This window comes from Culex pipiens, chromosome 2, assembly GCF_016801865.2.
Source record: "Culex pipiens pallens isolate TS chromosome 2, TS_CPP_V2, whole genome shotgun sequence".
Taxonomy (NCBI): Eukaryota; Metazoa; Arthropoda; class Insecta; order Diptera; family Culicidae; genus Culex; species Culex pipiens.
Genome location: NC_068938.1, coordinates 170,734,449 through 170,759,167, shown reverse-complemented (window position 1 = coordinate 170,759,167; position 24,719 = coordinate 170,734,449). Strand labels below are relative to the sequence as shown.

General features: G+C 39.9%; 2 protein-coding genes across 8 annotated transcripts in view; one reads left to right on the top strand and one right to left on the bottom strand.

The window, feature by feature from the left end:
• Window positions 1–24,719, top strand: part of LOC120428057 (prolow-density lipoprotein receptor-related protein 1) — a 497,901-nt gene that overhangs the window by 120,671 nt on the left and 352,511 nt on the right. The window lies entirely within an intron of this gene.
• On the bottom strand, window positions 5,685–24,555 carry LOC120426852 (neurofilament heavy polypeptide-like). Of its 6 annotated transcripts, none has more exons than XM_039591650.2 (8): window positions 24,423–24,555; window positions 13,840–16,874; window positions 13,638–13,793; window positions 13,155–13,358; window positions 12,955–13,096; window positions 12,482–12,898; window positions 12,149–12,425; window positions 9,604–10,134 (listed from the first exon to the last, which is right to left on the bottom strand). In XM_039591650.2, exons 2-8 carry the CDS (start codon window positions 16,852–16,854, stop codon window positions 9,723–9,725), a joined length of 4,623 nt encoding a protein of 1,540 aa, XP_039447584.1. In that variant the 5' UTR covers window positions 16,855–16,874; window positions 24,423–24,555; the 3' UTR covers window positions 9,604–9,722. The 6 variants fall into 6 exon arrangements, 5 of the variants coding, with proteins under 5 accessions (XP_039447583.1, XP_039447584.1, XP_039447582.1 ...); XR_005606767.2 differs by adding an exon at window positions 10,244–10,333 and having other exon boundaries at window positions 9,994–10,134; window positions 13,155–13,793; XM_039591649.2 differs by lacking the exon at window positions 9,604–10,134 and adding an exon at window positions 5,685–6,287 and having other exon boundaries at window positions 13,155–13,793.

Here is a 24,719-nt window from a genome sequence, read left to right as displayed (position 1 = left end):
GAAAATTGATCTTTTGGAATTAAATAAAGTTAACAGGAGGTAAGAAATAACAAGTTCTATCGACTGACTTTTTGATTTTTTTGCTAAGTTGCCTTTTTCATTGAAAATTCTGAGATCCGGATTGAAAACGCGAGAATGAGGTTAGATTGCTAATTTTGAAAATCATTCCAATTATCATTTTTCAAGCAGAGCTTTGCTTTTATGGTTAGAAGTGACTTTAAAAAATATTTGTCCACTTGAATAATCTACATTCTCAATTGATTAGTTAGGTTTTGGTTGATTAAAACATTCGCTTTTTTTGAATCAGGTAATGAACAGGTTAAATCGGCCATCGCAAAAATATTTTCGTTTATATCAATTAAGCTATTTATTTCTTACCTGAAAATTGTATTTTTTGCTATCAATGTCGATTTTATGATGAAATAAAACAATTTCAAATTTCAACCCAATTTACTCGCTGTAGGATATAATGAAAACATCACCCCAAGTTTCAGCGCCCTCTAGTGGGGGGTAATTTTGACGTTTGATTGCCTATAAGTGCAAAGGGGAGTGAAACTATTCTAAGATTTTTTAAAAGAAAATTGATCTTTTGGAATAAAATAAAGTTAACAGGAGGTAAGAAATAAAAAGTTCTATCGACTGACTTTTTGATTTTTTTGCTAAGTTGCCTTTTTCATTGAAAATTTTGAGATCCGGATTGAAAACGCGAGAATGAGGTTAGATTGCTAATTTTGAAAATCAATCCAATTATCATTTTTCAAGCAGATCTTTGCTTTTATGGTAGAAGTGACTTTAAAAAATAATTGTCCACTTGAATAATCTACATTCTCAATTGATTAGTTATGTTTTGGTTGATTAAAACATTCCCTTATTTTGAATCAGATAATGAACAGGTTAAATCGACCATCACAAAAATATTTTCGTTTATATCAATTAAGCTATTTATTTCTTACCTGAAAATGGTATAATTTGCTATTAATGTCGATTTTATGATGAAGTAAAACAATTTCAAATTTCAAACCAATTTACTCGTTGTAGGTTATAATGAAAACATCACCCCAAGTTTGAGCGCCCTCTAGTGGGGGGTAATTTTGACGTTTGATTGCCTATTGTAATGACGTTTACATTTCTCCCGTCAGGTTCACCCCTTTTCCTCTTGCGTTGGTATTGGTTTGCACGTTAAATTCTGTTCAGCCAAAATATTGAACATTTTGATTACAGAATTACAGAAGATGGTGGCCAAAATGGCGATGTTGCAATATTGAAAAAATGCATTTTATTTTTTAATAGGCAATCAACAACTCAAATTTGACTAAAATAGGGTCGTAGAACTCAAATTTTATGTTAAAAACAAGAAAATAAAAAAAAACGATTTTTTTTTGTTCGTGATTTAATTATCCGAAGTCCCATACAAACCTTCGGATAATCGAACTTGAGATAATCGAGGCTTCGGATAATCGAGTCTCGACTGTATACCGAAGTATCTGCTGAATTGGGCCCTAAAATTAAGCTTAAATTTGTGACATTATTGTTCACAACGATAAAGCTTATTTTTCTAAGAACATGACCCTTTGTACGACTGCAAAGAATTTAAAATTGATTTTTAAGGTGAAGCCGTTGATCATTTTCGGAGATCATCATCACTCTAAAATATTCTGTATAAAATTCAATTAAACGAATTTCTGCACCAAAATGAATCAGCATGTGCCGGTTGTTGCCTTCTTGAAGGCACTGAAGGAATTTTAGATCTAAATCAAATGTGTCTCAAAATTGACGTCCTAGTTGGCAATCATTTATTAACGCTCTACAACCTAACCCCGCCTTTAGACGGGCTTCGATTTAAAAAATCGCCAAAAATTAATTTTCCAACCGATTTTTGATCTTTAAAAAGCATTGGAAAGAAGAACTCTTAAAATTTTAGAAAATTTCAGGGTTGGAAGTTTAACTTGTTTTATGTGACTTTGCCAATGTTTTTAAAAATGTCATTTTTTAGGGGTCAACATTGGCTGTGTTTTTTACTAACATTTCCTATATTTTCAGTAAAAAGGAGTATGCAGTAATTTTTGTAGTGTCCCAAACTATGCATCTACGATTTTTTTTGCAATTTTAATGATGATGGTACCATTCTATAGCAGAAAATGTGAAAAAAATGCAAAAAAATTAAAAAGTGACTGTAAAAACGTGGAAAAATTAGATAGGCAAAATGTAATTATTAGAGTGTAACAAAAATGACTTTTTGGCGGGCATTCAAGGGTTTGTTCCGGTAGGCATACTAAGCCCAAATCCAAAATATGAGCTTGATTGGACGTAACAGGAGCTGGCGCTCCGCCCTTCAATTTTAAATGGGATTTAACCCGTAAAAAAAGATTTTTTTCAAAAATGTCACTTTTTGAGGCATTTTGGCCACTGAAGCGTTTATTTTCAACATCATTGGCGTGTAGGCCAGATCCTTGCGCATCTTTTGGTATATATAACATTGAAATTTGGAGCACCCTGGAGCTCGGTACAGACCTTCAAAGTTTGGCATTTTTTTTCGAAAAATCGACCCCGGCAAAAAAGATATGCGTCGCGCCTCGCGACGCCCTAGACGCCATTTGATTTTGCTGGGGTCAATTTTTCGAAAAAATGCCAAACTTTGAAGGTCTGTACCGAGCTCCAGGGTGCTCTCAATGTTATATATACCAAAAGATGCGCAAGGATCTGGCCTACACGCCAATGATGTTGAAAATAAATACTTCAGTGGCCAAAATGCCTCAAAAAGTGTCATTTTTGAAAAAAAATCTTTTTTTACGGGTTAAATCCCTTTTAAAATTGAAGGGGGGAGCGCCAGCTCCTGTTACGTCCAATCAAGCTCATATTTTTGATTTGGGCTTAGTATGCCCACCGGAACAAACCCTTGAATGCCCGCCAAAAAGTCATTTTTGTTACACTCTAGTAATTATATTAGGTGGTAGAATAGGCGAAATACTAACAAAAACAAACATAAACTAAACAAGATAAATGCAAATTAAAATACTAAAAATAAAAGAAGAAAAAAATAAAACAAGAGAAGTAAAGTTTTTCGTAGAACAAAAGCTGCTCAAAATGACCTCCAGAACACGGGAAAAATAAATATTTTCGAAAAAAAATTTGGGCAGTAGAGGGTTAATGACGATTTCCATAAATTCGCAAGGAATGGGATAATCGTTACCAAAAAGTATCAGCATGTGTAGAGCACTATTCTAAACAACTTGTAGAAGGAATTTTGTCAAAATATTGATAGCGACGCAAAATTTATATCATTGAACGAAAAATCATGGCAATGATGGAAGTCTTCACGTTAAATCAATTTAAAAAAATAACTTCGCGGCCCTTCTTGACACAAGGTCCCTACCTGAAGCGGTATACACGGTATACACAATATGGTCCTAAACTGCCGTTCTAAGCATAATTGTCCCATGTCATTTTTTGACGATTTTGACCTTTTGACATTTTTAAGTTTAGTTTGTCGTATACTTTTCGAAAAACCCATAAAATCTAGTACTTTGTTCAAAAACTCATCAAAAACAACACCAAGTCTGTTTGTCCCATCGTTACACTACCACGCATAATTGTCCCACCAAGTATTTTCTTTCACGGAATCATTAGGGGAGAGTGGGGAGACTTGATCCCCGGGGACACTTGATCCCAAGCCTGTATTTCGTCAGCATGTGGGTAAAACAATTAGCTTTGTTCTAGAAAGTTGTGCGAAATTGACAAAAACTCATTGTAGAAAACAAAGAAAAAAATTAAAAAATGTTTAGATTGAGTTACACACATTTTTCTAAAAAGTGCTGCAAAAAACATCCAAGAGATCTTTTTTCTTTGTTTTGATAAGTATAGAAAACACTCAAAAATTATTCAAAAAAATATTGTTTTATATGAATTGTTTGATAAACATATCAACTCCAAATTCCTTACATATTTGACGTTAAATTTATCGTCATACTATTTTTACAATTAATTGTTTAAAAAAGTGCGTTTAGGGAGACTTGATCCCTGCATTTTTACAGTCACTGGAATCAGCCTCAAGATTAAATAAATGGGCATTTATTTAAGGGCTGGGTTTTCGTACATAGTTTCCTTTAGTATAGTTGTACATAACTTACTGCAGTTTGAACCATTTTTCAAAAGTTTTGTAAACAAAAATTACCAGCTTTTGTAAACATGCTCAATTTTGGTCTAAAAAAGAAAATTTTAAGTTTTTAAATATTTTGCATGCTAAACTTGTTATATTTTGAACACAAACGTACAGGTTTAATGTGAAATTGCTGTAACTTATAGAAAATTAAAAGTTTGGATGAATAAAAAACATTTTCCTTAAGATTTCTTCAAAATGTTGAAAGGGGGATCAAATTACCCCCAACATTTTGAAAATGCCTGTTTAAAATATGTTTTTAAAACGCTTGGCATGATTCGAAAAGTTTATCTGATGAAATACCCTTATCAGCCAAACATAGTTGAATGTTTAAGCTTTCAATTCATGCAAAATGTTCAAAGTTTTGTGAGAAATTGACAGAGTTATGTGCGATACAAAAAAAGGGGATCAAGTCTCCCCACTCTCCCCTAGTTATTCGAAGCATTGAGTCTTGTTCACATACTGTATAGCAAGAGGATCATAAATAAGAGTGATAAACTACTAACTGGGTCGATTCGGGGCACATAGGACGAATAAGAACCCACGGGACAATTATGCGTAGAAACACAGAAATCGATCGAAAAATTTCAATCGCATTTTTCTCAGTTGCACTTTTTTGAACATGGGACAATTATGCGTAGAACGGCAGTAAAGCCCTATGTAAATTTTTATGTACAACGGTAAAAAACACGATTTAAAAACATTTCTGATCACTTTTTTTCATTTTAATGCAAAAAAATAAATTTACAAGACAACATTTTTTCGATGGATCAACTATGGTCCCCTTGGAACGAGCTGTCAAGTAGGACCTTTTCTGTCAAGAAGGGCCACGAAGTTATTTTTTTTTAATTTGGAAGGCCGGTCAAGAAAAACTTCAAATGGACAGCAGCGGCAGCGAAAGCAAGCCAGATAGGGTGAAGAAAAGCCCCAAGAAATCGTTTCCTCTCCTTTGTTCTGTTGTTCGTAATGCCATTTCTTGATCCCTTTTTTGGAAGGTACGTATTGGCCTTGACAGCTCTTTCCAAGGGGACCATAGTTGATCCATCGAAAAAAAATCGTCTTGTCAATTTATTAAACTGAAAGAAAAATTGATCAGAAGTGGTTTTTAATCATGTTTTTATTGAACCAAACCTTTTCTGAGATATCTTCAGTTGATAATTATACAGGCAATAAGGTCCTAAAGCTCTATGTATTTTTTTGTTATATACAATTGTAGGAAACACGCTTAAAACCCATTTCTGGCAACTTTTTTCATTTAACAAAGTTAGTTTTATACTTTTTTTTTTCTAAAATTCTTGACATATTTTTTTATCTTTTTTTCATCTTTTTAATTTTTAATTTTTTTTGTATGGAGCGTGGTTTTTCGCCAGATTAAACTCAGGTGCTGATATCAGTCTTTATTTTACCGTCGACATGCCACCTAAGCTATGCTGTTAAGGAATTAACTGTTGTTGTCTTTTCCGAGTTGTTGGTACATTGTTGTCAGGAATGTCATCATTTTCAAAGCAAATTCAAGCCGTTTTTTTTATCAATAAGTAATTGTATTTGTTACTCGACAATAATTGCAATCGGCGAGTTGTGTGTTTTTTTGGTGTTTCAAATGTGATATTCAAGTCGGAAAGTGTAGCGAAAAATATGGAATTATTTTAAGGAGTTTCGGTTAGTAGTAAAGTCGGGAGGTCGTATTATTGCCAGAAGGTGTAGAAACGTGCTCGCCAAATTCTACTGCACCACAAAGTAGTGATAGTTCTTGAAGATCAGTGGCGTCACCTCGTCGGAGATAAAGTTCCGATCGGGCCGACAGGAACCGTACGGATTGAGCCGGGGCTGCTGGACGATCCGGAGCGGTCGGCGTGCCTCCTTCTGCAGCCGGATCAGATCCAGCGGGCAGTCCAGCTCGGTGTAGGACGTCACCACAATCGGACAGTTGGCGGTGGCGGCCGCCAGCAGCGTGTCGGGCCAGGTGTCGTGGCCGGCGTACCCGTATGGGGAGTGCATAATCGGGTTGAAGAAGCAAATCAGATCGGGCCGCGAGTAGCAGCTGGCGTCCCGGCAGTACTCGTGGTAGAATCGCCGGCACTGGAAGTCGAACTTTACGACGCGGCACTTGAGCCGACAGGTGCGGCACATTCTGTAGATGGGAGATTTGGAGGGGGGAGGTTAGGAGGGGGAATCCAATTTTGGGAGTAGGAAAAATGTTTTGAGATCGTGCTTTTGGGAATGATCCAGCAATCGTTGTGTTTTTTTCGTGACATTTTTCGAGACGAGATTTGTTTGAACACGTCTTCCATCGAATGGTGAAGAAAATAAACCAGTGACTAGAGTCACTGTTTGGCAATTGGCTTTCAATCCAAAGGTCGTCAGTTCGAATCCTGCCAGCTATTGTCAAAAAAAGCCATTTTGCATAACATAACTTTGGGTCATTCAAAAATTTCAGTTTATTTCAAAATACTAAAAATAATTTTGGTCGAGAGATCAGAAAATTTCTATTTCTTTTTTAAATGTTTCGATATTAAAAATCGAAATATTTGGGATTATTTTTATTATTATTTATCTTTATTATAGAGCCTTTAAGTCCATTGAGTCAGTTCGGCTCTTCTTAATGGTTATTTTGTTGACACTTTGAAAAGATTTTTTTCTTGTCTGTTTTTATATCATAGTACGTTAAATTTTTGATTGTATATATTGAATCAAATTTATAGGAAATTTTTCGGTAAAGAATTTTACAAGTAGGGGACCGTTCAAAAATCACGTGGATTTTTTTTACAAATCTCAACCCCCCACCCCCCTCTCGTAGATAATTGTTCATACAAAAAAAAATCTTTTTTCTATAGAGCGTGGGCAAACGCCATACCCCCACCCCCTCTTCCTTCTAAAGTGTCCACGTGGTTTATGAATGGTCCCTAGAAAGTAATGTTTTATCCACAAAACATGCCGTTCTCCTATATCAAAAAATGTATAAAGTTACTGTTTGATTGTTTCAATATTTTAATATAATTTTTGTTTTTTTTTTATTTTGACTTTTTTGACAAATTATGCAAAATGGCCTTTTTGGCTAAGAAAACTGACAAAGCTTCAACTGAACCACACAATTTACAATTGATTAACGAAACAATAAAATGCACAATTTTCACATTTAGACTTAAGGGGTTACATACATGTAGAAAATCACAAAATTTCATATTACAGAAAATTTTTAATCACTCCTGAAAGTTTCATGAAGATATTTCGTGACTGATCTGAGTAAGAGACGATTTAAGTTCACAATTTTGCCATGCTCAAAGCGAACTGTCAAACTTTGTGAACGTTTTTCTCTAAACACCAAGTAGATTTACGGGTGCCACGATATCTCGAGACGGGATGGACCAAATTGGCTGAAATTTGAGGTGAAGACTCCCAAGACATATCCCGTGTGCATGACGAAGCCCGATTTTGAAATTTTGCTTTTAAAAAAAAAACAAAAATCAAATACTGTCGATTTTTTAATATGAAAAATACAAAAATATTTTTATCTTTTTTTAAAATTAAGTTTTTGAAAATCGGCCTTCGTTATGCAAATAGGACCGGTTTAACGAGTCTTCGCCAACATTTTGAGCCGATTTGGTCGAAGCAGTGTTGAGATATCGTGGCACCCGTTTTTTTAAACTGCTAACTTAAAATAGCTATATGTCGGCAATGGTACATCCAAATGTCTTCATATTTATTATGTTAATTGTAAGGTATGCACTTCGGAAGAAACCGGTCAAGAAAAATTTCAAATGGGCAGCAGCGGTAGCGAAAGCAAGCCAGAGAGGGTGAAGAAAAGCCCCAAGAAAACGTTCCCTCTCTTTTGTTCTACCGTTCGTAAGGCTGTTTCTTGACCCCCTTTCTTTTGAAGAGCATACCGGCCCAATAGATGAAAATGTATATTTTATTGCCTGCAAAAAGATTTGAAAAAAGTTTAAATGTGCGCTCATACCAACCTCTGACATTTTTGACGATTTACATGTATGTAACCCCTTAATTTTTTTTCTCTGATTTGAAAATATAAAAAAAATACCAATTGAATTTTGAAAAACTGACAACCCTGTTGTGAGATATCGCTACATTATTCTTATTTAAAGTTATTCTCTACCAAAATCGGAAATGGAATTTATTTGTATTTTTTCTTTGTCGGGGCCTTCCCTATGACCAAAGAAGTCATTTTTTGTCATTGAATCACCCATACGACTTGTATGCATACAATTTTGGCAGCTGACCATACATAAATGGTACATAAATATTCGAAAATCTGTAACTTCTGAAGGAATTTCCTGATCAATTTGGTATCTTCGACAAAGTTGTAGGCATTGGTGAGGGCAGTTCAGAAACAATAGGTACACGGAAAAAAATCTTGCCGATTTTTTAATTATTTTTTTTACAAAAACTCTTTTTGTCAAAGTAGGTTTTTTTCGATATTTTTTTATATGTTTTAGTAAACCAAAACCGGCAACTTTTGAGCCATAGAGAAGAATGTTCAGGAATGTTGCCGCCGAGTTATACATTTTTGAAAAAATAGTGATTTTTGGAAAAAAAAAATCAAAATTGCATACATTTTTTGACCTCATTTTTTAATGTTAACTTGAATTTGCAATCGAAAAGTACTTTACAGATTTTTTGATAAAGCCACCGAAATTTTGCGATCTTTTCGAAAACAATATTTAAAAATTTTTTGAGGCAAGACTAACATTACAAAAAGTCAAACATTTGATATTACATTCAATATTATCAAAAAATTAAAAAAAAAACCGACATAGTCACTTATGGCCACTAATTTTAAAGATTGAAAAATTGCTTTTTTAAAAAAAAAATCCAAAAATTACTATTATTTTAAAAGTTCTCTATGGCTCAAGTTGTGGGGTTTGGTCCCCCAAAACACATAAGAAAATCTCAAAAATAAAAAATAACTAATTTTGGTAAATTGGGTTTTTGTGAAAAACAGGTCTAATCAATACCTACAACTTTCCCGAAGACAACGAATTGATCAGAAAATTCCTTGAAAAGTTACAGATTTACGTACCATTTTTGTATCGACAGGTGCCAAAATTGTATGGAGACTTGTATGGGTGAACCAATGACACAAAATGGCTGCTTTGGTCAAAAGGAAGGCCCCCACAAAGTTTGAACCAAATCAAAAATACAAAAAATAACAATGTTCGAAATCGCCCGATTTCGTAGAGAATTGCTCAATTATAAAATTCCGGTGTTTTAAAACTTGTTGTGAAACTTAAAAAGAACCCCAATGGTTGGACAACAATCCGTGTTAAAGCACCGGTGTTTCAGTGTACATACAATTTCTGAAATCTGGGAACACTGCCAATATACAACGATTCATTTTTGAACTAAAAGTTTTCAGTGGAAAAAGGGTAAGTCAAACTGTTTTATAGTAAATTTGATATAGTATTTAATCGTGATACAGAATTCGTGAATAATTCGCAGAAAGTTTTATTCGAACAGAGTTTAACATTTAGTAAAATACAGAAATTACATTTTGGGTGGAACTACGTTAACAATAGACACAGAGGTAGAAACCATCATCAAGAGCCCTCTACTTGACCACAAAGTAGTAAAAGTTTTTGAAGATCATCGGCGCAATCTGTTCGGAGATAAAGTTCCGCTCGGGTCGCTGGGACGCGAACGGGTTCGGCTCGGGTGGCTGGACCAGCTCCAGCGTCCGCTTCGACTCCTTGCGCAGCCTGGCCAAATCCAGCGGGCACTCGTACTCGGTGTAGGCCGTCACGACCAGCGGACATCCCGCGCCGGTGGCCGCCGCAATCGTCTTGGGCCACGTGTCCAGGCTGCCGAATCCGGTCGACCGGTGCAGACCCGGGTTGAAGAAGCAAATCAGGTCCGGGGACGGCGAAGGCGACGGTGTATCTTGCCAGTAGTCGTGGTAGAACCGACGACATTGGAAGTCAAACTTGACGACGCGACATTGGAGACGACAGCGGCGGCACATTCTGGGACCGCCAAGAAACAATAGATTAGACACGATCGGGGCAAACTGTGCGGATTGGAGGACGGAAAGGGACAAAGCACATGCTTCCGGAGAAGGGGGTTTGTAGTTACCTTGGTCAACAACGATCTTACGGGTGTGGGACATCCGATGCAGGAGGAAGAAGCTGGTTGGACCGAGCGCATTCGTGTTACCTTAAGATGCTGGAAATGTTCAACAGAGGAATTTGCTTGTTTTCATTGACGAAGGTTTCGTTCGTTCGTGCTCATCGGTGCATCTCAAGACATCATCCGGTGCGTTGAAGATTTTTCCTCTACTCTATGGTGCATGTTCGAACATTGAAGAAAGCTAAATAAAAGGGTTTCAAGGAGGTGACTTCTCAGAGTGAAGGATACCATGCAGTTGGGAGATTCGGTTGGGATGAATTCAGTTGGTATCGACTAGACTGAATCGAGATCAAAAATCAAACAGCGAAGCTCCTTGGGGAGAAAAGACAAAAAGGGGGTAGCTTAAAACATAACTTGAGAAAACACCATAGAACGTACATTCATCTTATAACAGGGAAGATACTGTAGGGGCGTACAAGGTTTTGTATTCGAGGAGCAAAATTTTGATTATGATTGAGGATATGTAATGTGTACTGTGTTATTATGTAACATTTAAATATAGGATATGTATCATACAAAATAATAAAAGAAGTGAAAAAGTCGATTGAAAAATAATATCAAAAACTTAAGATGACTTCCAAATTTACGAAGATTTTAAAAAATATTGGTAGGGAAAATTTCATGTAAAATTATCATTTAAACCCCAATATAACCAAAAATCAAATTTTTGACACTTTGGCTCAATTTTGAGGGCAGATTCAGATTCAGCAGGCAAAATTACATGGAAAAAACATATATTTGGACAATTTTCGAATTTCGTTAGGCTGGTCCCATATGGTTTTACCTTGAAAATTAGACTTTTTCAAATGAAGATATCTCGAGTTTAAAGAAAAACACCCCTGAGATTTTTCAGCGTTTGTAGTGCTGGTTTTCTTTCAAATGCAACTTTTTTACCTTAAAATGGCTGTAACTTTTGGCCCTGACTTGTCAAAAAATAAAAATGTTTTGTTTTTTTAGAGCTCTAAAAGTGCTACAAACATCACTTTTCTCTAAAACTAAACCCTGAATTTCTACGTTCAAAAAACTGATTTTTTAATGGTTTGCTCAGATGCTTTCTCTAAATTTGGTCGTAGAAGGCGTAGATTACGAGATAAAATTTTTGGTGTCTTCGACAAAGCTGGTTGGATTGGCAAGCTAAAAAAAAAAATCCCAGAAATATTCCTGAAAAGTTAGATTTTCAAAATCACCCTAATTTTCAATCAAACCAAAAGTTGCTCTTTTTCATTTGCAACAATTCTTCTTAAGACACCAAAGTTCCTAAACTTCTCAATATTTCGAAAAATAAATTTTCCACTTAATTTTGCGATCTGGACCAGTGTGCAATGGTAGCACAATGTAAAATTTGTTCGAGATCGCAAAACGATATAAGCTTATCGGGAATAGCTTCCCACTTTCTGAGTGCAGAGTGGCCAGGACAAAATTTGTACCAGATAAAAGTTTACCTTTATTTTGTCGGACACTTGAAAAAAAAAATGGCATTTTCAGATTTATCTGGCAACCCTGTCTAAGAAGAGACCCACTGAGAATTTTGTCTCGAGCCTCGACTCGATTCAGGCTCGATCTCGAGCCAGATCGACTCGAGGCTCGAGCCAAAATTCTCAGTGGGGAGGATCGGTTTCAAAAATTTACCAACTGTGTTTGCAGAAGTGTATTGATGGTTTGCCAATTCTGTGTTCAAGCCAAGGGAATGGTTTCCGGAATAGCCAAGATTTCGCTGAGAAAACTTCAAAATTAACGATTTCGTTCAGTAGCGTGGACGGGAGGTATTCGCACACGATTGCTGGATTGTTCCGAGTAACGACACGCTGTCGGTAAAGCAGCTCAAAAGCATGGCATGCGCCGCCGACTCACCTGATTCGGCTGATGATGTCGATCGGCAGGTTCTCGACGTTCAGTTCGGGCCCGACGAAGACGATCCGCAGCTCGGTAATCTCCGGCACAATGTGAAGGAAGAAGGCTTCCCACTTGTCCAGAGTGTCACCCTCGAACTGTAGCTCCGCACCGACCAGATGGATGGTGAAGGTTTCCGAGCTCGGCTTGAGGCCGGTCTGCAGGTAGCCGTGCAGTGCGGTCAACGGTGCGGTCGCGATCTGGGTCAACGTGGCGTATGCGCACTCGTCGCGGAGCACTGCGGAGAGAGGAAGGTTAGCGTTTGAACTATGGCAGTTGGTGATGGTCGGTTACCGGTCGAGTTCTTGTACAGCAGCTTCATGACTTCGTCGATGTTCGGCGGGACGTTGAACGATTTGCTCGCGATGCGAACCGGCAGGACGGGCTCGATGCGGCCGAGAATCTTCTGGCGCAGGATCAGCTTCTGGAAGAGGAAGTACGACTTGCACCACTGCTTGTGCGCGGTCGGCAGATGATCTGGGCGGTCGGTGCAGAAGGACACCTGGCGGCAGTCCTTGCACTCGGACAGCAGGTTCTGGCGCCACTCGCGGCAGCTCGGTGAGCTGCAGGTGCGCGGGAACAGGAGAATCTCCCGCTCGAACGCTTGCAGCGGACGGCGCAGCATCTGCTCGGACTGGTTGAGGGTGTGCACGCGAAGGTTGCGGTACTCGTCGTCGGTCAGCTTGTGGGCCATGTTGTAGATGTGACCACCTGGAACGGAAGGAATGCTGGAGGACGAAAAGTTACGGGTGTGTGCGCTTGCATACCTCTTCGAGTGGCAAGTTCTACGATGACAGCGCAAAGGTCTTTGTGTGGCCCAAGGTCCGATCGTCGATGATCTTCGTTGCAGTACGATACCATACGACAGGTTTCGCACTGAACGATGTTCCGCAGTGGGTTCTTGCATACCTGCAAGAGATGGATTCTGCAGTGCTTGAACAGCTGGCAGCTCGTCACCGCTGCTTACCTGACAGTTGGTGGCTAGGAATACCGGACGAGGAGCAAACTTGTACTCGATCTGCTCCTCCTCCTCTTCAAACTCCTCCTCGAGCTCGTCCTCTTCGGTGGTATCGGTGCACGGTGGAAGCGTCTTGGGCATCAGCTTGGCAGCGGCTGCCGTTGCGTTCAGCGCTGCCAGCTGCTTCTCCACGTTGAACTTTGTGTTCACCTCCTGCAAGGTAGGCATCAGAAGACGGATCGCGTCTTTGGTTAGCAGGGATGAAAGCGGATCAGTTGCGGCTGGAGTCGACGATGCGGATGACGATGTGGATGGTTGCGGTTCGTCGGGAGAACCAGAACTACGCGGTGGAGGTTCTTGGCCTCCTTTTTGAGCAGTTTGCAGAATTGATAGGATGCGTTCCAGATTGAGGCTCGATTTCGGTTTTGGTTTTGGTTCTTGCGCACTTTTAGGTGACAATGAGGAGGCTTCGCTTTTGGTTTTGGTTTCTACCGTCTGGGATGAGGTGGATGGAGTGGGATTCTCTGTGGGGACCTTCTTTCGCTTGGGATGGGACATAAGGATATCGGCGAGGGTGGATATAATATCCATATTTTTCTTAAATGCTTCCGCTCTACTTTGATCCGTGGCTGGGGACCTGGAATCAGACTGAATTGAGAACTCATTTTAAACTCTGTATCGTTTCATTAGTTACCGACGGAGCTTTCGTTCCAGCGGCGGCCGGCTGTTTGATCGGGGTCTTCATCTTGGCTGCGTTCTTGTTGTGAATGTCGGGCTTGGGTGGGACCTCGGGCTTCTTGGCCTGGGGTTTCGCTTTCGTGTTGCTTGCGGCAGGTTTCTTCGCTGATCCGTTCAGTTCCTCCGACAGGCGATTGGACGCGGAAGGTTCTTCGGGGACGGGGACAGGACTGGCGGCGGGAGCAGGTGCAGGAACAGGACTGGGAGCGGCGGGGGTTGTACTGGCCGGTACCTGTGCCGTCGTTGGCAGCTTCTCCTTCTCTACCGAGGGGGACTTTCGCTTGAGGAACTCGGGTTTCGGTGGAAGTTCTGGTTTCTTGTTGGGTTTGGGAGTGGTCGGAGGTGTACTGGGCTTTGGAGATGCTCGGGAAGCGACCTGCTTCGGTGGAGAGGGGGCCTTCTTCAGGGGAGCCGCTGGCGCTGGACCAGCGGGCGTAGTTTTAGGAGGCAATGTCTTTTCTGGCGATTTGGAGGGCTTCGCTGGGGCTGGCTTTTGTGCGGGTCCTCCGTTGGTCTTTGGTGGCGATGGGGCCTTCTTCAGGTCATTCGGTTTCACTGGTGCAGTCTTCTCGGGGGAGGAGGGCTTGGTTGCTGTTACGGTTTCCTGCGATTTTGCTACAACTGGCTCGGGTTTAGCAGATGAGACAAAATCGCTGCTTTCCACGTTTTTTGGACCGGTAGCCTTTTCGTCTTCTGATACACTGCTCTTCGGGGTTCTCTTATTCTTCTTGTTATTGTTACCGTTACCCTTCTGTTCTTGTTTTTTGTTGTCGTTCGGTTTCTTCTCGGGTTGTTTCTTGTCTGCAGCGGCCTTTTCGGCAGCGGCCTTTTCAGCAGCAGCCTTTTCAGCAGTGGCCTTTTCGGCAGCAGCCTTTTCGACAGCAGCCTTTTCGGCAGCAGCCTTTTCGGCAGCAGCCTTCTCAGCCGCAGCCTTTTCAGCCGCAGCCTTTTCAGCAGCGGCCTTTTCAGCTGCTGCCTTTTCCTTTGCGGCCTTTTCAGCAGCAGCCTTCTCAGCAGCGGCCTTTTCCTTTGCGGCCTTTTCAGCAGCAGCCTTCTCAGCAGCGGCCTTTTCAGCAGCAGCCTTCTCAGCTGCGGCCTTTTCCTTAGCGGCCTTCTCAGCAGCAGCCTTCTCAGCAGCAGCCTTCTCAGCAGCGGCCTTTTCCTTTGCGGCCTTTTCAGCAGCAGCCTTCTCAGCAGCAGCCTTTTCAGCAGCAGCCTTCTCAGCGGCGGCCTTTTCCTTTGCGGCCCTCTCAGCAGCAGCCTTTTCAGCAGCGGCCTTTTCCTTGGCAGCCTTTTCAGCAGCAGCCTTCTCAGCAGCGGCCTTTTCCTTAGCGGCCTTTTCAGCAGCGGCCTTTTCAGCTGCTGCCTTTTCCTTTGCGGCCTTTTCGGCAGCAGCCTTTTCAGCTGCGGCCTTTTCCTTAGCGGCCTTTTCAGCAGCAGCCTTTTCAGCAGCGGCCTTTTCAGCTGCCGCCTTTTCAGCTGCAGCCTTTTCCTTTGCTGCCTTTTCAGCTGCCGCCTTTTCAGCTGCAGCCTTTTCCTTTGCTGCCTTTTCGGCAGCGGCCTTTTCGGCAGTGGCCTTTTCGGCTGCTGCCTTATCCTTTGCAGCCTTTTCCTTAGCTGCCTTTTCGACAGCAGCCTTTTCAGCAGCGGCCTTTTCAGCAGCAGCCTTTTCCTTGGCTGCCTTTTCGGAGGCAGCCTTTTCAGCAGCGGCCTTCTCTGCAGCGGCCTTTTCAGCTGCAGCCTTTTCAGCAGCGGCCTTTTCAGCAGCAGCCTTTTCAGCCGCAGCCTTTTCAGCAGCAGCCTTTTCCTCTGCTACTTTTTTACCGTCATCGTTTTTTGGCTGTTGCTTGGAAGACTCGGACTCCTTTCTGTCGCGTGGTTGTTGTTGCTTCTTCTGCTTGTTCGATTCGGAGTCTTTGCGTTGCTTTTGCTGTTGTTGCTGTTGCGGTTGCGGTTGTTGCTTCGGCTGTTCGGCTTTTTTCTGCTCCACCTTCTCGAGCACCTGCTCGACCTTCTCGATGCGGGTGTGTTGCTGGACGAGCTTTGCCGCTTCCTCCAGCTTGCGGTCCTTTTCTTCGCGCAGCTTTTTGGCCTGCTCTTCCTGTTTGATCTTTTCCTCTTGCAGCTTCTGCACTTCCTGCTGCTTCTTGACCTTGTCCGAGATGAGCGATTTGGCTTCGGCCAGGATGCGTTCCTTCTCCTCGGCGGCCTTCTTCACTTCGGCCTTGGCTTGGTCGAGCTTCGACTGTTGCTTGTTCTTTTGCTGTTGCTTCGGTGATTCTGGCTTTGGTGCTTCGGGTTTTTCCTGGGTTTGCTGCTGGACCTGGTGAAGCACCTTCTCGGCGATTTCGATCTTTTTCTGGAGCGTTTCAACGCTCTCGGGTTGCTTCTTGGCATCGGGGGCACTGGCGATGGCACCTTCAGCGGCGGCAATTTGTGCCGTGGCGGAGGATTCCGCAAGGGCTAGAGCACGCAGACGCTTGGCACGCTTCTTCTTGTGCTCCTTCTTTGGCTTCTGCTCGTTGGTTGGAGCTTGTTGCTGAGTTTGGTCCTGTCCTTCCTGTCCATCGGACTTCTTCTTGCGGTGACGACGGTTGCGACGCTTCTTGAGGGCTGTGGCGGCTCCTTCGGCTTCGCTTGCGGTTCCGGCAGCGTCGGTCGTTTCTCCAGCGGTTGTTGTTGCGTTGCCGTTCTGGACAGGCTTGGCTGCGGGTGCTTTTTGGGCCAGCTTCGGCGAGCTGGGTTTCTTCTGGTCAGCTTGGGCAGGCTTGGGTGCTTCCTTCTTTTGCTCCTCCGGTTTCTTTTCGACGGGCTTGGCTGGTTTCGGGGCTGCTGCTTCCTTCTTTAGTTCGGCGACCTTGACGGCGGGATCTTCGGCGGGCTTCGCTTCTTCGACAACATCGGTGGTTGCTGGCTCGACGGCGCCTTCCGCCTTCACTGGTCCAGCCTTGGCTTTCCCTTTCTTCGCCATGTTGGTTTTGGTTTATTCAACTGTAAATGAAACAGAGAAAGCGCTGTGAGATAATGATTTCAAAAGCACCGATTAGTCGTGTGGCATCTGGCTTTTGCGCTCGAAAAGACGCTTCTGCCTCTTGTGTGCAAAAATGAAACATCTGCCGCTGTAAACAAGTTATAAATACATCTTGCGAGGTATGAATTTTTGTTTCGTCTTGAGTGAGAGTAAATGTGAAACGCCATTGCCTTATTAAATAACTTTGGTTTACAAAATATTGTGCGTCACCGCGCCACAAGCCTTTTTTGGGTTGCATAATTTGTTTTTAAGGGGAAAGGCATGTAGAATCATCTGTCATTTAGCATGATGGAGCTCGATTACAGCTTCTTTAAATCCTTTTTCAACTTTAATCAAGTAATAAATGGCTAATAGAATGTATAGGAGCAATTCCAGCCCAAAACAGGAATTTTTTAGGTACTTTTTTCTCGACCCTCTCCGATTTCAATGAAACTTTGTAGACATGTTATCCTACGCTTATATAAGCCATTTTTGTGTATATGGAGCCAGTTACACTCGATAATGACATTTGAGAAGGGCGTAAGTGTTTTAAATATTTTTGTATTTCGTAATTTAAATATTGCTGTATCTCGAAGCCGTTGTATCGTATCAAAAAGTGGTCAAAGACAAACTTGTAGGAAATTTGACGGGCTTTCCGAAAAAAATACACTGAAAGAAAAAAACACGCCACTTTTATGAGATTTTTTGATTTTTATGTTTAAAAGTCAAATTTGAAGGTGAGCCCACGATTTTTTTTCGTTCAAAATTTTTGTGAAAATAGCCTAAGATGTTACAAAAAGACTCACGAAAAATGCAGGATGGAGCAACTCACCTAAAAAAATACAAAAATCATTTACTGAAACTGTTTTTTTGAAAAGTGCTCTAAACGTCAAAATTTTCAAAAGCCGATAGTGGGAATCGATTCCCCAGACAATTTTACATAAAAGTCTCCATATTGACCATTGTCCTAAGTCCAATCCTTGTGAAGTTATAGCGGTTTTAAAAATAAAAATGTTGAAAAAATAGGTTTTTTGATGGTTTTTGGCAATTTCTATATGACAGACTTGATTTTTCAGTCTCGAAAATATTTTTACCGGAAAGCTCGTCCAATTTCCCATAAGTTTGTCTTTGACCACATTTCAATTGGATGTATGGGCTTACAGATATAAGCTAATTACATTGCTCATAACTGAAAACATAATATTTTTTTCAGTGTAGTATAGTAACCTGGATAGTAAATTAGCTTATATCTGTAAGCCCATACATCCAATTGAAATGTGGTCAAAGACAAACTTATGGGAAATTGGACGAGCTTTCCGGCAAAAATATTTTCGAGACTAAAAAATCAAGTCTGTCATATAGAAATTGCCAAAAACCATCAAAAAACCTATTTTTTCAACATTTTTATTTTTAAAACCGCTGTAACTTCACAAGGATTGGACTTAGGACAATGGTCAATATGGAGACTTTTATGTAAAATTGTCTGGGGAATCGATTCCCACTATCGGCTTTTGAAAATTTTGACGTTTAGAGCACTTTTCAAAAAAACAGTTTCAGTAAATGATTTTTGTATTTTTTTAGGTGAGTTGCTCCATCCTGCATTTTTCGTGAGTCTTTTTGTAACATCTTAGGCTACTTTCACAAAAATTTTGAACGAAAAAAAATCGTGGGCTCACCTTCAAATTTGACTTTTAAACATAAAAATCAAAAAATCTCATAAAAGTGGAGTGTTTTTTTCTTCCAGTGTATTTTTTTCGGAAAGCCCGTCAAATTTCCTACAAGTTTGTCTTTGACCACTTTTTGATACGATGCAACGGCTTCGAGATACAGCAATATTTAAATTACGAAATACAAAAATATTTAAAACACTTACGCCCTTCTCAAATGTCATTATCGAGTGTAACTGGCTCCATATACACAAAAATGGCTTATATAAGCGTAGGATAACATGTCTACAAAGTTTCATTGAAATCGGAGAGGGTCGGGTACAACCGATTCCCTATTTGACATGGAATTGCTCATAGGCAATCAGATTTAAATAAACAAATTACTTAATAATTTGACAAAAAAGATTCGAAATTATAGCTCAACAGTGATTCATTCAATGAAAACTCATTGAAAATTTCGCTCTCAAATTCTGACTAGCTCGAGCGTGTCTCGGAATGTTGTTTTGGCAACGTTTAGATTTAGAGGAAAAAACCAAAACTGTCACGACATTTCACACAGATTTGGACCGTTTTGGCCTTGCGTTGAACTCGCAAGGGCAGCTCACGAGATCGATGGCGTCTGTCGCGAAATCAGACAAACACGAAAAAAAAAACGCACTCTAAATCGCTGTTCAAAAATATACCTTCCTTCCTGCCATACAAACTCTGAAGAAAATTTTGAAGAAGCGTTAAAAAGTGCGCGGAAAATAAACAGAAAGAAAAAGCGTTATTTTGTCGACGACTCGAAACTCGAATTTCCCAAAATAGCTTGAGGGCATTGCCTCGGCTCGTCGGCGTTCGCCAGCTGATGAACATCGTCAAGATCGTCAGTTTTTTTTTTATTGAAAAGGTATCGTGCGCCCCCATCGCTGTAAACATATGGAGGAAACGCTCGATGGATATTCTTGAACTTCACCGCGAAATGTGGTGTTGTGTGGAAATCCAAAACTAAACGCCCAGACTGCCACTTGATCATTCACGAGGCGGGAGGTCAGCGGATGTGGTCTGGCCGTGGCGTGGACTTCAGGAAGGGCAGGGTCATTTCTCGGCATGGTAGATTAAGGTGAACACGTTTGGTTCGAGAGACTGACTGTGAGAAGGTTTTTTGGGGTTTTGAGGGTTTTTGTCTCCTGTGTTGTCATCATTATTTACAATTTTATGAAGAAAATGATAAAAAAACAGACCTAACTATGCATCTTTTAAGATCACTAGTACTAGAAAAATGTTCACCTGTAAACATTCCCACAAATAACATAAGAAAAAGTAAACAGTTTATTCTCGTCGATCATACGGTCTCGGGCGTGCCATTTTGTTTCACTGAACTACTTTTTTTTATTGCATGAATTAGATTTGCGCTCAAGAGAGGGAGAGAGCGCGCGGATCGCCTCACTCGAACGAACGAACGAATTTCGTAATATTTTTAGAAATATCCATTAATTTCGAACTACATACACAGCAAAAGCACCGTCACCGTGTCGTCTCATATGATTGCTGTTTTTTGTTGCTTTGCGGTTTTGCTGTGGCTTGTGTGAAGGATTGCGTTCTTGTGGTGTTGAACAGTGGGACAAAAATGAGATATTTGCGAGCGCTTTTCTTTTAACAATATAAAAACAAATCACATTATTGATGATGCAAAAAAGGATATAAAAAAAAAACTAAATTTTATTGAAGCAGATAAAAAATCATGTCACATCTCATATCTCTTGTAACAAAACAAAATGTTTAAAAAAAATCTTTGCCTCTAATTAAAAAAAAAAAAACATGTTGCTGATCTTTCAAAACATGAGATTCTTCCCAATATTAATTTTTTTGTTCCTTAATTTTTTATCCAGATTTTTTGAAAAACCTGTTTACAACGATAATTTTGCCTTCGTCACTGAGGTACACAGCAAAAAAAACGATGGTAAAATCGCATGCAAAAGCATGCACATCACCTTCGTCAAAATAAGCACTTAATATTACACACTGCATGTACAATTTTTGCAAACACAAAAAAAAGTTGCAACCGACGGGATTCAAACCCAGCACCAACAGTAAGGACTGGCGCCTTAGCCCACTCGGCCATCAGACCGATGAAGAATGGAAAGAATAAACGCATATAAGAGCTTGACATTTCGGTCAAGTAGGTTTCCCATACTGATGGGCTACATATTTCAGGGTGTAATATTACATAAAATTGCATAAAATAATGCAATATTTATTTTACACCCAGGCCTTTTACACGCAGCTGGATTACTACTTTTTTAGCTGTGTAAGGCTATAATCCTGCTTTAAAAATAAACTTTTTATTATGTATTTGCAAAAATTGTCACTAGTTTTTCTCAGCACCGGCTTAACCGATTTTGGTCAAACAGCTTTTAAAAATATTTGTGCCAGCCATATACAAACAAATATTTTGAAAATTTTAAACTCAAAACCATAAAAAACAAACTTGCAGGGGCTATAATTCGAAAACAGCGTAGTTTTTTTTTAATATGTCATGTTCTTTTCGATTGCAAATTTGATTTCACATTACAGCATAACCCAAGTCTGAAACAAACTATACTTTCCCATATTTTCGCTGTCGGCTAGCGGGTATTGGATTGAATCGCACACACTCACACAGCTCATATTCGGAACTTAGGCTCAGTACATCTATACAGCAATTCCCCACGAAAACAGCATGATTCGAAAAAAAAGTTCTCCGATCGGGCCGATTTTCGTAATTGAAATACGCAACTTTTGGTACCCTTACATGTATAGGTCATCGCTGAAATTTTCAAGTTATCGCAGTTTTAGTAAAAAAAAGTCGATTTTTTCCCGTTTTCGTCATTTTCCCATTTTTGCGCGTGGCGCGTCGAAAAACTCAGTTTTTATTTTCAAAAAATCGTATCTCAGAATATCGAAAACATAACATAACCATTTTTTGATATGTTAAGTGAAATTTTCCGAGGAATCCGATAAAAATATTTTCAAACATAGGCTCTTTGGTCCCGAGACCTTCAAAACAGCATTTTAAGTTTTCATACGACCTTTGCATATGTTAAGCTTGATTTATGAAACTTCTTACTATTTTTCTTAAATAGCCAAACTAATCACCTTTCTTTGCGTCTAAGACAGCTAAAATCGGATGAAATGGCGCGGAGATATGATTTTTTGAAAAAAGTGGTTTTTGAGAAAATCGACGAAAATGGCAATTTTTCGGACCACCCTAACACGGCGTAGGTCACCCTAATGGCCAAACGAAAAATATACGGGTCTAATTATTTCGGCCAAGGAACCTCCAGAAAAAATTTGAGCCCGATCGGAGAACTTTTTTTTCGAACCATGCTGTTTTCGTGGGGAATTGCTGTATATACAAGTTGAAAACTAGAACTTGAACCACCCTAATTCATAAAAAGGGATTGAGATAACCTGTGTCAGCACAAGCTAAGTCTGATACAAACTATACTTTTCATTAATTTCTCAGCCGGTTAGGGAGTTGTGTAATTTCATGATGAAATCATCGACGTGCTGGTAACAATAATTGATTAAAAATCAAAGTATTTCCATCTTTTCAATATTAAGCCTGGCCAGTCTTCTCTAAGGTAAACAACTATTGGTGTGAGCAAGGGATTCACTAAAAATTTTAAGTTAGTAGTTGAAGTTGGCTTGGCCAGTTCCTGTAATTTTGTATTAAAAAAAAAAAAAAACAACAGATATTTCAGATTCAGCATTATGTTTTCTTGTAGATTTGTCGAATCATGACAAAAACAGAAGGAATGATTTTTTTTTAAAGAGGACTGAGACCAAAAATGTTCGTTTAGCAATTTATACCCATTCGCACGGGCTTCTTGAGTTAAAACCTTGTTTGAATGCTTCAAACTATAGTTTCATGTCTTTTGAACAATTGATTGCATAAATTTAAAGATTAATCAAGGAAAATGATTCTTGGAAAAGTTAGTGCTTCAGTTTCGATTTGAAAAATATTTTACCCATTTTGATGAAAGATTTTTTTCAATACAGAAGATTATGTTCGATGTTTGTTATCATGATACTGGGTTTAAAGTTTATTTTGTATTTTTTACCTTTCCCTTGTCAATTATTTTTCATTAGTTTTTCAAGAAAATCAATCAGTTGAAGATTATTTGTGAATCCCCTTGTTAGCACCACTTAAAGAAATTTATGTTGTTTTGTTTGCACAAATTGCCCATCTTCAAAAAGTGACAGGTCATTCTTCGACGTGTTACCTTACACATCAAGTGTAGAAGTGAAATAGATATTCCGCCGTATAATCAAAATGATGATTTTTTAGATTCCTCTTTTCCGATTTTTCGTGCGCGAGAGAGAAGAGCCATGTTCCCTTCCGATTTTTTCTATTGATGAGCGTCAAAAGATTTTCTGGTAATCGCCTGGTAACAGCTGTTAAAAGGTGAAAGTATTAACCAAGCGAATGTTCTGCTAAAAAAAACTAATTACATGGAATGAAAATACTGTCATTTTTTGAAATTGCTTCATAATCAAAAATGGATTGGAATGGAACCGTGCCATGCAGCCTAGTGGTAAAGCTTCTGCAAAGTAAGCGTTAGATCGGGGTTCGATTCTCGGCTCTTATCAACACAACTAATGGTCGTTTTCCTTCTGGATTCGAATGATTGGTAAAAGGAAGGTTGTGTATTTGTACAAGCTGGACGACAACTTGAGGAAGGCTAAAACAGTCTTGAGTTGAGTCTAAATTGGCACTGAATCCGGCCGACTTTACCCTTTTCTAAATGGAACTATCTATTTTAAATTCATTGCTAGATGTTTTAGAATTTATCAATTTAACTCTGTGTCAATAATCTGTGATTACAATCAAATCTGAATAAGGACAGCAGGTGATAGTGCTTTTGAAAGCTTCAAATTGTTTGATGTATCCGAAACCAATACATAATATCAAAATATTGTTCCCAAACATAGTAAAAACAACTTTTAACTTTGTCTAAGATTACGGTTCTGTGGATTGATTTTGGTTTGAATTAGTTAAGTTTATTTCAGTTCCAGTTTTTTTCAGTGATATTTTTTCTTAAAAAGACTTCTATCGTTCCAAGAATTAATTAACTCTCTCAGAGTCACTGTTTTAGTATACCCTTTCTTCACTGTGCACGTTCCGTTTCGTCACTAAATATAAACACACAGCATCTCGGTGACAACGAGACCCGCACTCATCACTATACACACACACTATAGGTGACACGGGAACAACAATAACAACGCGAAAATGAGTAACTCGAGAAAAACCTCGTGTAAAAAAACGGTAAAGAAAACCCCAAAACCTCTCAACGTCCAACTTTGGCGGCAGCCAGCGCGTTTCAACACAAAAATGCTATTATTATCTTTTTCACCGCTTTTCCCGACTTTTCCTCCCATTTTCTTGCGGACGATTCGGGAACCTCGGGGCCGTTTTTTTTGGGAGGGCGAGGAAAGGCACGATCCAATCACTTGAGGCGATCGCGACACTTGGACTTGGAATTTATCGCGCTTAAATGCATCAATGTGAGCCGGATTAGTCGATTTATTGGTTTTTGGGAGGGGGAATGTTTAAATTATTTTCAGTCATAAATTTTCCCGGACTTAACAAACGTCGCGATTTGAATTTGGATGACCGCGTGGTTTTTTGGCAAAGGAAGAGGAAAAATCGTTACGTAATTGCGTTAAATCCAGTTAGAATAATTTCTAAAAGTTCAAAATTGACTCTTAAATCATGATAAATCACTAAATAAAATGGCACAATTAATCTCACTTTTGAACGAAAACTTTGAAGGCGTGCCCCCCTCCACCTCACATCAATTCACAAATTTGACCTTTTTTGGCAGAGTTACCTACTTTTTTTTTAGGGGGAAGGGGAGATTATCTTCACTCTTCACGAACTGTTCTAGACGGTTTCCCGGTAGATCCTTGCGACTGGTTCAGCGGTTGAAATTAGACTGTCAAAAGTCGGGAGGCGATTTTGGGTGGAAATGTCTTAGCGACCAGAAAATCTCACGCAAAGAGTTCGAAAAGAGCACGTGAGAATGAGATGAGAGAGAGAGAGTTTTTCCCGCGAGAAATTTTCCGACGATGGACGCCGCACGCATCTTAGAACCATTTTTGTGTTGGGCCGTGCGCGGCTTGGGAAATGGC

Excerpts from the sequence above, each read along its gene's own strand:
- LOC120426852 (XM_039591648.2), bottom strand. The coding sequence starts at position 16,854 with ATGGCGAAGAAAGGGAAAGCCAAGGCTGGACCAGTGAAGGCGGAAGGC. Across the intron at positions 13,097-13,154 it reads TCCTAGCCACCAACTGTCAG|GTATGCAAGAACCCACTGCG; the intron begins GTAAGCAGCGGT and ends CATCTCTTGCAG. Across the intron at positions 12,426-12,481 it reads GCTGTACAAGAACTCGACCG|TGCTCCGCGACGAGTGCGCA; the intron begins GTAACCGACCAT and ends CTCTCTCCGCAG.